We start from the raw sequence: 14,372 nt of genomic DNA, 5'->3' as shown, positions 1-14,372 counted from the left end.
CATCATATGACAAGATTGTTCCCTTCAAATCCTCAATGAGTATGAATTTAGGCAATTTATCAGTGAATTGGCACCTCCCCACAGGAGAGAAAAAAGTTGGACTAAATCAATCTGCATTAATTTTGTGCACTTCCTAGTCTCGAGTGTCTGCATACCCCTCAAACGCAAAATAAAAGATACGTGGGAAATATAAAAGAGGAAGAGAAAAAAGAAAGCTATAAACTCTTTATAGACCCTTGAGTTTGAAGGAAAAAAAGAGTTAAACAAACTGTTAAAGCCCACAGGAATAAACTTCTCACGAAACTCTGAAACTATTGATTAGCGATTGAACTGCTTTAAAGCATGGAAAGGCATCTAGAAAAAAACTGAATGCTATATTAAACTCTAACAGATGTCGAATACACTGACCTAGGAAGTAATCACAATGCATAAAAGTAGATTTTGGTTTCAGCATGCTAAGAGAAAAATAAATTATTTTTCAACCTGTAAATTGAACTTTATTTAGTGGAATTGTATTTTGGTTGTTTAACTAATAAACTAGGTGCTACTTTGTTTCCTATAGCCAGTTCTTTATCATAGCCACTTTTTGTCTTCATGTGCTGCATTGGTGCGCACCATGGAGCCTTTGCATTTAGGCAAGTTTCAGTTAGTGTTCATTTTAACTTATGTTTATTTCAAATCACTTATACTAAATGGCCTCAATGTTTGGATTTGGGATTCATCCACCAAAGACGCATTAACACTAACAGCGGTAATTTCTTAACCTCTGGGCCCATAAAAATCAAATGGCATGCACCAGTGATTAAAGAAAATTGGCAAAAAAATCAAAAGGGAGTTGAAGTAACTTTTTAATGCATGGAGTTATCATGATCTTGAATACATTGTTTAAAAGAGTGGTGGAAGCAGATTCAATATTAACTTTCAAGACTGAATTGAATGTATACTTGAAAAGGGAAACTATGTGCTGCAATGGGCAAAGTGCAGGGGACTGTGACTAATTGGATAGCTTCATCTAAGAGCTGGCACAGGCACAATGGGCTGAATGGCCTTCTGCACTTTAATATTTTGTAAAATGTAAGGACAAGTAGCACTAATTTGCTCGGGCTTACAGGGTTAGATTGCCAGGACATGAGGGTTGAATGTTCTGCAATTTAGACAATACTGATTTACAGGATATTTGAAATAATGATGTTAATGCAGCTTTTAGAAATGTTGTTCCTTTTTCTTCCAGAGATGATTGGAGACAATATAAGCTCAGGCGACTTTACTTCATTTGGGTGTGCAAGGAAATTCAATCCTTTCTCTGGTTTGCAGACCTGCTCTGTATTTTACATGACAAGGTAAGACCAGATGGGTAAGTCAAGCAACAGATATCCTTGTTTGTGCTATGCAGGGTAAAGGCTACCATTATAAAAACAAAAAACTACTGCGGATGCTGGAAATCCAAAACAAAAACAGAATTACCTGGAAAAAGACCTGCTGAGTTTTTAAAGGCTACCATTAGTCTATTCAATTTTTCTGAGGAACATGAGCTGGATTTGTTTTCAGAGATTTCATGTCATGCTAGATTAAAGACTAACCAGCAGTTTGGATTTGGCTGGAACTGGTATTGTTCCAACTAGAGTGTTGTATGATGTTTTATCAAACTTTAACATCCTGTGTTTAAATATTACAGCAGCCTCATTCCAAATCTGAAGAAATTTCTTCAGAATTCCACGGTGCGCTATAAGTTACTGTAGTTTTAGTTTGATTTAAAACTAAGCAAATGGCAAACACCCAAATAAAAATAAAAACTATGACTGTGAAAAGGACAGGACAGACCTGAGCTATCTCCTCAATTTATATTGCAAAAGCTTACTTTTGTATTAAAGGGACCAATAACTCCAGAGGTAAGTAAAGTACTGTTGAGTACTAATTTGAAGGTGTCTTTTTATATTTTGTCAGGACAGGCTTACTAAAATAATCACAATTTAATGACTCATCTGTTATTTTTAGTCCATCATTTGCTCAGTTAAATAAAGAATTAAATGTGTTGTATTTGCTAATAGCCGTGGGGATCCCTTGAGAGTACGCTGCTTCTTACAATCAGTTTTGGTAACTGATCATAAGTTCTGACTTTTCTTTATTTCATTAGCATTCTGTGCAATGTTTTCCTTAGTTCAGCTATGATAACCCATGTGCTGTGAAAAGCCTGTATTTTGTGTGATGCCCCTTTAAGACCAAATTGGGCTGGAAAGTATTTTTGAAAGAGAGTTAATTGGCTTTCTGATTATGACATCATTAGGCTCCAAAAATTCCCACATGACCTGTGGTTGCCACGGGGAAGAACAGTTAAGAAGTAAAGAATAAATGGAAAGTTAATTGCAGTGGGGTTGGGTCAGCCTGTTGTTTTCCGGTTTGGCAGTTCAGAACACTGAGAATTTGTACAAAGAGAAAAGAAGCAAGTCTCTCTCTGAATGGAACAGTTTTCTGTTTAGTGACCTTCAAACAGATCCTGGCATTGAAGCAGGTCTCTGAGAATAGAGTAGAGATTGTATCACTCTGTGTGTTATACAATTGGAAAGGACAGAACACTAAAGACAGGAAGGGTAAGGGATTGTGGATTGGACAACACCTATTGCTGCTGTTGAAGTGGTGCCTGGCCCCTCCAGACTGTCTAAAGGCATCAGAGAAGGGAGTCTCTGGGGATTCTGTGCCATCAAGGCTGTTGTGACCTGACTGAGAGGGAGTTGGTAAATGTGTCTTGTCAGTGGTAAGTAACTATGTCAGAGGAGCTTGGATAAAAATAGTTGGTGAATGAACCTCAAGGGCTGAAACAATTGAATGGGAAGTGAGAGATCCTACATAGTGGAGATCATGCTGAAAGGGCAGTTAGATTGCACATGGTGCTACATTTGTACAGCAAGTAATAACAGTGACTGAGATGAGAACATTTTTATCAGGGCTGCTAGCCTGTTGAATTCTCTTCCCAAGAGAACAGTGGAAGCAGGGTCATTGAATATTTTTAAGGCTGAATTGAATAAATTCTTGATTGAGAAGGGAGTCAAAGGTTTTAGGGTACACACAGGAAAGTAGAGTTGAGACCATAATCAGATGAGCCATGATCTTATCAAATGTCAAAGCAGGCTCGAGGGGCCAAATGGCCTACTCCTGCTCTGAATTCTTGTAACTTGAGGCAATTATCTTTGTTATATAGACTATTTAAAGTGAAATTTACTTTTTTATTTGAAATATTCTTTGCCTGTTAATTAATTACATTGATTTTAGTTAGTTTGTTATAGTAAAAATTCTAAAAAGACAAACCTTGTCTATCAGTTTTCTTTCCTTTGTCTTTGTGGGGATTGCTTTTTCAAAAAGTTATCAGTCTCCATGTAGATTGTAACACAGCATAGGTCACTATAAGTGTTTCTCAATAAAATATCTTTATTGTCAGAAAAGATTGGCTCGAGTGTATGTTTATAAATTGTTCCACTTATAAGTATGTTGCATATATTCACTTTACTTCATGCAATAAAGCTGATCTGTCAGAAAAGAGAGGCTAAGTGAAATTATCAATATAATTCTAGTAAAAACACTATGGCTGGGATTTTCCGTGCCCGCTGGCATTGGGCGTGTTTGGTGGTTTGAGCGGACAATATGACGTGATCGGTTTAACGACGGCGTGAAACCAGTTTGTGATCATCCACTCACCCCACCGACGGCAGGTCGCGTTTCCTGCTATCGGACGTTGGGACCCTCAATGTAATACATCTGCATACCATTATTAGGCTTGCCCGCCGAAATTGTCCCCTCCCCCCACCCACTGGATCGTTCGTCCACGTTGGCAAGAAAGCATACCGATGTGTTTCACAACAGCATATAAAAGACGTGCACTTGGCGGGCTGCACTTTGAGGGGAGCTTGGAGGTGAGTTCACAGCAACGCCAGGGTTGCCTGTTGGAAGTCAAGCTTGAGGCATGTTTGGGGCGGGGGGGACCAAGGGCTGCCTTGCGCTTGAGGTGACTGGGGTGGGGGGTCAACAAGGGCTGCCTTATGATTTAGGTGACTTGGAGGGAGGCCAAGGGCTGCCTTGCAGTTGAATATAGTGCACAAGCATTCGGGGTGGGGGATAGGGTGGGCGAGGGAAAGGCCACGCATTAGGGAAACCTTATATAAAGTGACCATACCTCAGCAACAGAGACAATTTAGATGCAGCCATTCATATGATTGGAGTTGGGCTTCTAGCTTATTTGCCCACTCAAGCAACGCAGAGGCATCAAAGCGCCACCAAGTGCTCCAGAGCTTTTCACCCCTCGAGCACAGACTGCAAAGTAATGAGAGTTATAGTGGACTGCAGAACAATGTTGTACAGTCTCTTTGCTACAGCTGGCCATGGAGCAGCCACTGGTGGAGGCGCTCACAGTCCCTTGCAATGTCCGGTTTGGACCAATCTCCCCTATGGTTCAAGCTAACAGTGCTGCCTTGCACCATGGGTTAGGAGAATGCCTGCCTCTGAGCTGAGAATACAGCATGCAGTCCAATGGGCAAAGCTGCTGCCAATCACTCGGGTGGAGTGGGGCAGAGTTAGGTGGGGTTTCAGGCAGACATGCAGCACATTACTCCCTGGCCATCCAAGTGGTGGCCAGCACTCTCCGTGATACGTTAAGGGACCTTCACACTTAACCAGGACAGGTTCTTAGTACATCCATGCTAACCCACGTGTCTCTCTTTCATCCTGCAGGAGGAGTACATCAGGATCATGGAGCCTGGTGAACTAGCTGTAAGCCTTGTGGCTTACAGAGAGCGAAGACAATGGAGGGGATAGCGACAGAGGCACCTAGCTGCGCAGAGGGAGGAGCAGCACCCTCGGGAAGAAGGGGCGGCTGGGGCTCCCGCACACAGTGCCGAAGAGCCACAGTGAGCCATCGCTGGTTGGTGCTTAACAACACCCAGGGTCTGTAGACGCTGCCTGTCATTCCTGCAGATGACCAAGAACCAGTGTCGCTGAAGAGGAGGGCATCCACTGCCATGGCTGTGAAAGTGACCGTGGCGCTCAATTTTTATGCCAATGGCTCCTTTCAGGGCTCCACAGGTGACCTCTGTGGGATCTCACAAACCTCCACCGACAAATGCATCCATGAGGTCATGGACGCCATCTTCGCGAAGGTTCACAACTTTGTGCATTTTGCCCGGGACCAGGACAGTCAGGATGCAAGAGCAATTGGATATGCCCAGATCTTGGGTTTCCAGCAGGTGCAGGGTGCCATCGACTACACTCATGTGGCGCTCAGAACTTCATCACAACATGCGGGGAACTATATCAACTGCAAGGGATTCCATTCGCTCAATATGTAGATGGTGTGCGACCACCAGAAATGCATCCTGCAGGTCTGTGCACTGTTTCCAGGGAGTGTGCACGGCTTCTATATTCTCAGTTGGTCACAGGTCCCTGATGTCTTCCAGGGTCCACAGAAGCAGCAGAGATGACTCCTCGGAGACGAGGGCTACCTACAGAGGACGCCGCTGGTGACACTCGTGCGACAGCCTCAGACTGCAGCAGAGCGAAAGTATAACGAAGCTCATGCAGCAGCTCATATCTGGGTGGAGCAAACTATTAGGATGCTGAAAATGACATTCCGGTGCCTAGACCAGTCTGGTGGAACCCTGCCATATAGTCCATAGACAGTGTCACAGATCGTCATCGTCTGCTGTGCCCTTTACAACCTGGCATTGCAACATGGAGAGGAGCTGGCTGAGGAGGTGATGAAGGAGCTGGAGGTCTCCTTGGATGAGGAGGACGCCGACATGGAAGAGGGTGAGGAGGTCCTTGAAAGCGGTGATGATGCGGATGAGGCCCTTGCATTGGCCAGACTAGGCAGGAGCGCGCAGGAGGCCCTCTTGGCTGCTAGATTTGTGGAGGATGATGACGACATGCAGTGAGGAGACCCCACAGATCCTTGCATTACATCTGTGAACATTTGACTCCAGTCTGGCTTATGGCAACGTGCACACCCTCTGTGACAATGCTCTTGTCATGGAGATGCAATAGCTGCTCAGTTGGAGGAGGATGATAACAACATGCGGTAAGGACACTCCATAGATCTTCACATAGCCTCTGAAAATGCCTGACTCCTGTCTGGCCAAGCTCAGCTCATTTGTGCTCTGTGATCAGGGTCATATCATAGAGATGCAGCCATGAAACTTTAGAAGCATCTGATCCTTTGTCCGTCTTCAGCACCTGAGCCCTCCAGGAGCACAGCGTCGCTGGTCACAGATGCTGAAGAGATGGAGGCCAGCCCCACCTTAAAGGTGCTGAGAGCAAACAGAGAGGATGCCGGAACTCTGTGACACTTGCCCACTACATTCTGGCAGCAATGACAAGCACCATCGAGGTGCAGGTATCAGTAATGTGTCCAGGGAGTGTGAGGCTGGACCATCACTTTGGTCTGGATGCTGCAGAAAGCACAGGGAAGAGGCCCTGGACTGAGACACCTGCCTTTATCTTGTGCAGAAACGTTTCACATCTGAGTGACACAAACACTGCTCATCAGAACAAGGAGCCATAGGCTGGGAGACATCCTTGGGAGTTTATTGACAATAGTGAACAGCATGCGCAAGTGATTAACATCCGTGCCCAGGCTGTGCAACTACATCTTCTTAACCTTTCTAACCCTGCCTCCACATCTTGGTGCTTCCCAGACATTCACAGTGGAGATGGAGGCAGCCTGCTGACTACTACACCTTGTCTGTGATGACCTTGGCGGATGTCCTCTGGAGCGCCAAGACTTGGAGCGCTCTGGCCTGCTTTCTTGATCCTGCTGTGAGGCAGTGGCGTCCTCCTTGGCCTGTCAAGCTGGAGCTGCTGAAGTCACAGGAAGAGGGGATTCGGATGGGCCAGACACACCCAGATTCACCTGGATGGATGGCCCTAGGGGGACACCTATTGATTCTCCTCCCTATTGGTGCCCAAGGATCCCATGCTGACTCTTTGAGGAGAAGTGGTAGCTGGAATGAGACTGAGCTGCCCCACTCCCCTCCCACGTAAACATTGTTGGAGGCCAACTATGGCATCAGTGACATAGTTGAGTCCATGCAACCATGCAGGAGCGACGTCCCGAACAAGGTCTTCATGGTGGCCGCCATCCTACCAGTATTGACCTCAGTGCATTGGCATTGCCAGCATTTTCACCTCAGCCTGAAGGTGGACGGACTCCTCCATCGTGCCTTGCAATCTGAGGAGTGCAGCAGACATCCCTTCCAGATGTTACCAAGCTTTCCTTTGCAGCTCCAGCAACTGTGACATAACTGAGTCCAGAGGTTCGTCATCTGACTTGGACTCAGCAAATTTCTGGCACCCAGCAGTCCTCTGAGTACTGGAGACCTGGGAAATCTCTGCCGCATTGCTGTGGATCAGGCAATGTAATGTGCTCACCAGATTGTGATCCCAAGGCTATTCTAAAGCTATGTCCCACCGAGGTGTGTGTTTCTGCATTGGTGGAGGATGTGGATGAGCACTGTGACGGGACTTTGAGGAGGGTGCCTTCAGATTCCTCTTCAGAGGTTTCTTCGGGGCTTGATTGGTGGCCCTGAGTTATGGACGCCTTCGGCTGTTTCCCAGATGTGTTTGCAGAAGCAAGGAGAGATAATTAGTGCATGGCAGTGTCCTGTTAAACAGGACATATCACTCACAGCATGGTTGTCTGATGGATGTTGCACTGCTGGACCCTCACTTGGTAGAACACTGCCGAACTCACTGTCAGCACAGGACCAATCCAGATTGTCTCCAGCCAGCTAAATGGCTTTGTTTTCAAAGTCCGTGAGGACCTTGATTTCAGGGATTCCTCCACCGGTCTGCAACCTCTCCCTGTTATGTCCTGCATGAATAGAGATGGAAAGAGTGTAAGTAGGACGACTGCCAGGCCAGATGATAAGTATGCCTGTCATGTGTGGGTGGTGAGTGGTCCTTGGACAGGATGAGGACCGTTAAGGTATGTATGAATGGTGATGTCCCTTGAACTGGCAGTGAGTGAGATTCCTGTGAATGTGTGATGGGGTTGAGGGTGATGGGAAGAATGATTTACCCTGGCGGAATGGAGATCATTCATCCTGTAGTGGCATTGGGTGGCTGTCCTCTTTTGAAGGGCATTGGCGCTGACCACAGCTGCCACTGCCTGCCAAGTGTAGTTGGTCGTGCTGCTGCCCATCCTGCGGCAAGACTGGGGGTAGAGGATATCGGAGCAGGCCTCCACGGCATCCAAAAGGTGTTCCAGTGACACGTTGCTAAATCTGGGGGTTGTAGTCTTCTTGCTTTTCGTGCACTCTTCCCTGCATTAGTCATAGCCTGGAAGCACTGAGATGTGTGTGCGCAGCTGCACTTTAAATATGGTGCCGGCATGTTTCCCGGGAAAGAATAAATAATATGACGGGTTTGGGATGATACGACATGAAAACCTGCCCGCTACCACACTTAGTGCAAGTCTGGGACGATTCCGCCCTATGTATGGCTCAGTGTCACTTTCATCTGAGACCTTGCTTTAAATTCAACCTGTAATGATGATTCATTGGCTCAGTCAGAATAAGAAAAATGGCACTGCCCAGCTTGAGACCAGTTTATAATGGCTGTAGCATCACAATATAAAACAATCCATTCTAGACAAACATTGTGGGGTTTTTTTTGCTAATACTTGGCAGAAAATCAGGACACCTTTCTGAATGTACAAAAAGATTAACACATATCACACAACTTTGCAAATAGGAACTTCTAATCTGATATTTACCAGGGAAATTTAAATTTCTTAATCACAAGCCCAATGACAGTTTTAATGTAAGCAAAGCAGACAAATAACCTGCCCTCAGCCTGTGGGTAGGTTAGTAAAATCCTTGAAGGAGGCTATGTGCCTCCATTTTACCTAAATTTATATTTGTAAATAATGCAGGCTGGGTTTCCCAGTGTTTCAAAATCCCGCAATCTCGAACTGCTAACTAACCCCACCTCCCCGCGATCTCCAATTACTCACACTTCCCAGGATCTCCAATTTCAACTCCCACCCACCACTACCTCTGACTTAACTGCCATGCGGTACCTGGCTGCTTCCTGCCCACCCCGGCAACTAGCCTGATCAATCAAGCTACCCAGTTTTTAGCCAGCTTGTATCCACAACACAAAAATGTTTCTATTTGGTGCAAAATGACAAGCTGACACAGGCCTGAATGGCAGGTGTGAGTAATGGAAAACACATTGTTGGGGTAAAGTTGAGGGAGCTGTACTTTGTGTCTAAATGTTTTAACTTGACCTGAGGGGTATTTGCACTTTTTAAAATTGAGAAATAAAGATGGTGTCAAGGGCCAGATTGTGGTACACATGGTTGAAAAGAATAAAAGGGAAGACAATGTAAGTCAGGTAGTAGTGATGAGGTTATGTAACAGTTGGCTTTTAAAATTCTGAAGATTGTAAGTGAGAAGGAAGAATGGAAAATTAGGGTCTACACAGTGATGCAGCTGGGAAAGAAACTGATAAAATATGAGACTTTAAAATTTATGTTTAATTTAGCTTATTTAGGATGTAGGGAGGAAGTAAACAAATGTAGGATGTGATATTTGCAACTTAGAAGAAACAAGGGAAAGAGGTTCTGGGGCAGATTGAGCATGATATTAATGATCAAACCAAAAGAAAAAGAGGAGTTATGACAGAGAGAGAGAATTCAGTGAATTTGATGCTGTCACCACGTGCCTGAAAGGGGAAAGTGTTCAATTTTTCAGCATTGATAACCCACAACTTGATGTTTACAATCATTCACCAAAGGGTATTGGACATATTCTTTCTGCAAGAAATTTTTTGTGGGCATTATTCATTTTCATACTCAAATATTAAGTGAGCAATTCAAAGTTCCCTTTATTGTAATAATCATTCTAATGGATTCCTATCCTGATATCATTGGAGCAGTCACTCCCTCTTTCTCTGTGCTGCACTACTTATGTTTTCAAAGTTAGTCAATTAAACCTGTCCAAACTGCTGGGAAACTTGCTGGGCCTTTTGGTTATGCTGTCTTAATTGATTTTGACTGGGCTATTTCTCCATTTCCAGCTTTGGCAAGAGAACCGACCAGACTACTTGAACATCCAGCTGTACCTCAGTCGAACAGATGGGATACAGGTAATTTAAAGTTGGTTGCATTTCAGATGACTTTGCTCATTTATGTTTATTTTGTTCCAATCATTCTCATGCATCAATTCACAATGTTTTCCTTGCTCGAGGAAATCATTAAAATCCCTTCTGATCCTACTTGATCTGAGGCCTGTTTGCCCTTTTTTAAACTAAGAAATTGAGATGAAGTGCCGGAGTGTGGTCCACAAGGTTGAAAAGAATAAAAAGTTAGTAATGATGAGGTTATTTCACAGTTAGCTTTTAGAGGCAGAACTTTCCATGCCTGCTGAAGTCAGGCATGTTTGGCAGTGTGAGCGGGCAATATGGGACAAGACCAAAAATTGGTTTCATGACGTTGTGAAATCAGTTTGCAATCGTCCGCTCTACCCATCAATGGTGGGCTGCATTTCCCACTGTCAGATATCAGGAACCTCATTGTAGTACATCTGCATATCGTTATAAGCCCAGCCCACTAGAATCATCCCCCCACGTTGGATCATCTGAGCACATCAACATGATTGCACGCTGACGTGTTTCACAACTGTATATAAGCGACGTGCACCTGGCAAGCTGCACTTCGCTTGGGACTTTGAAGTTTGTTTGCCTACCTTGCTTCGGGCAGCATTCACAGTCATCAGCACCAGGCTTCGCAGACAGCACCACATCACTTTTAGCGGGACTCTGGGGCCAGTGTCTACCTACCAGACCTACCAGCCATAAGGCTACAGGGCTAGGGCTTCCTTGGGGAATGGGGAGAAGTGGCCTCAGGCAAGGAAAGAGGCTGCAAGGTGAGGGCTGTACTGGGGGATAGGGTATCCCAGGGCATGTGTGGGACACAAGTTGATCTGTGCAAGTGGCCCTAAGATGGTGAAGGCTGAGGAGGCAGTCTTCAGAGATTAGGCCAGATGGAGATGTGAGGGTGTGTGTGAGGGAGTGAGTGGCGATGTCCCTTGAGCTGGCAATGAGTGAGATGCCAGTGAATATGTGATGGGCTTGAGTGTGTGAATTTAGAATGATGAGATATATAATGGACTGGTCAGGTGGGCAGAGTAGTGGCGAATGGAATTCAACCCAGAAAAGTGTGAGGTAATGCACTTGGGGAGGGCTAACAAGACAAGGGATTACACTATGAATGGTAGGACCCTGAAAAGTACTGAAGATCAGAGGAACCTGGTGTGCATATCCACAGATCCCTGAGGGTAGCAGGGCAGGTAGATAGGTGGTTAAGAAGGCATATGGGATACTTGCCTTTATTAGCCAAGGCATAGAATATAAGAGCAGGGAGGTTATACTGGAATTGTATAAAATGCTGGTTATGCCACAAGTGGAGTACTGCATGCAGTTCTGGTCACCACATTATAGGAAGGATGTGAGTTCACTGGAAAGGGTGCAGAGGAGATGTACCAGGATGGCTGCCTGGGCTGGAGGGTCTGAGCTGTGAGGAAAGATTGGATAGGCTGGAGTTGTTTTCCTTGGAGCAGCGAAGGTTGAGAGGGAACCTGACAGAGGTGTATATGATTATGGAGTGCATAGATAGGGTGGATAGGAAGGCACTTTTTCCATTAGTGGGTCAATAACCAGGGGGCATAGATTAAAGTTAAGAGATAGAAGGCTAAGAGGGGAGTTGAGGAGAAATGTTTTCACCTAAAGGGTGGTGGGAGTCTGGAACTCACTCCCTGAAAGGGTGGTTGAGTCAGAAACTCATAACATTGTCAGAGCCTCCAGGGCTATGGGCCAAGCACTAGAAAATGGGATTAGTGTAGTCAGATCTTTGTTGACCTGCGCGGACACAATGGGCCGAAAGGCCTCCTTCTGCAAACATGGTTACCTTATACTGGCAGCATGGATGAAATCATTCATCCTCTGTCTGGGTTGAATGGCCAACCTCTTCTGTGCATCATTGGCACTGATCACCACTGCCATTGCCTACCAAGCTGGAGTGGTAATGTTGTTGCCCCTCCTGCGGCCATTCGGGGGTAGAGGACATCACGGCAGGCCTCCATGGCGTCCAAAAGGCACTCGAGGGATGCATCACCAAACTGGGGGGCTTCAGTCTTCTTGCCTTTCGGGTCCATGTCTTCTTTGCAGCAGTTCTGGGCTGGAAGCATGGAGAGGTGTGCGCATAGCTGCAATTTAAATGTGGCACTCGGCATGATGAAGCAGTGGGGTGGTGGGCGAAGCTGAGCCTGCCTGCCATTGAAACGGCATGTTTCCCAGGAATGCATGATTAATGAGGCTGGATTGGGACGATATGGCTTGAAAAGCCGCCATCGTGGCCAGTGGGGAAAACATTCTTTTCCCCACCCACTACTGTACTTAGTGCAAATCTGGGTGATTCCACCCTAAGATTCTGAAGATTGTAACCTCCCTTAATTTTATTGCAATTTATTCAAATGTGTTCATTATAAATCAGCTATACATGCAATTATGTATTTTTTGTCACATCCACTATCTTTAATTAGAATTGATTTTTATCATTGTTGGATGGCTAAAAACAATAATAATTCCTAATCTCTTGCTTAAGAAGAAATTCAATTAGACATTGCAAAGCCTAAGTCTAGTCTAGCTACAGTCTACAAATGCTAGGTTGTTTGCCCACTCTCACACACTCTACTTCTTACTTGTTAACACTTTTTACACCTGTAATACAATATTACATTGCCTTATTAGCACTCAAATTAACTGCATAGCCGTTCAAAAAAACATTCAGATTTTGGATGTGTCTAGTTTTTGGATGTATCAATAAAGGATGTTTGACTTGTATCCCCAGTATCGGACAGCCTGCATACTAGAGTCTTAAAAGAAGTGGCGGCATAGATAGTAGATGCATTGGTTATAGTCTTCCGAAATTCCTTTGATCCTGGAAGGGTCCCAGCGGATTGGAAAACAGCTAATGTAACACATCTATTCAAGAAAGCAGGGAGGTAGAAAGCAGGAAAATTCTGTCATGGGGCAGTGCTAGAATCCACTCTTAAGGAGGTATAGCAGGATACTTAAAAAATTATGATATGATCAGACAGTTTTGTGAAAGGGAAATCATGTTTAACTAATCTATTAAAGATTTTTGATGAAATAACATTCAAGGTTGATAAAGGTGACCTGGTAGATGTGGTGTACTTAGATTCCAAAAAGTATTTGATAAGGTGCCACACCAAAGAGCAAGAGCAACAAGATAAGAGCATATGGTGTACGGAGTAGCATATTGGCATGGATAAAGGATTGGTTATGTAACAGGACACATATAGCAGAAATTTCCCCCCATCGGGGGGGTTGTGCGAGGGTGGGCGCGAACCCGATCAGGGCTGTGCACCATTTTACGTGGGCGGGCCAATTAACGCCCGCCCAGTGTGACGCACACCCGGAAGCGCTGAGTGCTCCCTGTGCGGGTGGTGGGGGGATTCCCTGAGTCGGGGCCTGCGCTCTTTCACGTAGAAATTACCCTGAGGCACAGATTAGGCAGATTAGTTTAAGGTTTAAACATTTAAATAAAGGAAAGAAAATATTTTAAGACATGTCGCCTCATGTGACAGTGCCACATGAGCTGGGACATGTCAGTGAATTTTTCAAGATTTTTAATTTAATTAATAAGCCCTTCATGAAACCTCATCCTGCCCGTAAATGAGTTTTCATGGAAAATGTGAAGATCGCCTGGGCTCTTCGCCTGCCCGGCAACCTTAAAGTTGGATGAACAGCCCTTTAATTGGCTTAATGACTATTTAGATGGCCTTAATAGGCCTTTGACAGCGTGCCTGCCGAACTGATAATCTAAATGACGTGCGGTGATGCCGGGATGCCCACCCGATGTCACCGTGCGTCATTTTACGCATCGGCGAGCGGGCCCTGCCCCCCTGACAATTCTTCTCATAGAGTAGGAATAAATGGGTCTTTTCCGAATTGGCAAGCTGTAACTAGTGGAATGCCACAGGGATCAGTGCTGGGCTCCCAACTATTTACAATCTATATCAATGATTTGGACGAAGGGACCGAATATATGGTAGCTAAATTTGCCGATGACGCGAAGATAGATAGGAAAGTAACTTGTCAAGAGGAGGTAGAGAGTTTGCAAAGGGACATAGACAGGTTAAGGAGTGGGCAAACATTTGGCAGATGAAGTATAACATGGTAAATGTGAACTTGTTCATTTTGGCAGGAAGAATAGAAAGGCAGCATACTATTTAAATGGAGAGACTGCAGAATTCAGTGGTACAGAGAGATTTGGGTGTCCTGGTACATAAATTACATAAAGTTAG

General features: G+C 44.9%; 1 protein-coding gene across 6 annotated transcripts in view; it reads left to right on the top strand.

Annotated features, from left to right (window-relative positions):
* The window catches only part of nox4 (NADPH oxidase 4), a 215,301-nt gene that overhangs the window by 189,922 nt on the left and 11,007 nt on the right, over positions 1 to 14,372 (top strand). For all 6 annotated transcript variants that reach the window (XM_078545752.1, XM_078545754.1, XM_078545750.1 and 3 more), the window contains 2 exons: positions 1,232 to 1,340; positions 10,063 to 10,131. In XM_078545752.1, coding sequence (XP_078401878.1) covers positions 1,232 to 1,340; positions 10,063 to 10,131 — 178 coding nt within the window. The remainder of the gene's footprint in view (positions 1 to 1,231; positions 1,341 to 10,062; positions 10,132 to 14,372) is intronic.

Source organism: Cetorhinus maximus, chromosome 7, assembly GCF_964194155.1.
Source record: "Cetorhinus maximus chromosome 7, sCetMax3.hap1.1, whole genome shotgun sequence".
NCBI lineage: Eukaryota > Metazoa > Chordata > Chondrichthyes > Lamniformes > Cetorhinidae > Cetorhinus > Cetorhinus maximus.
Note: the sequence above shows the minus strand (reverse complement) of the source record. Positions and strands in the feature narration are given on the sequence as shown.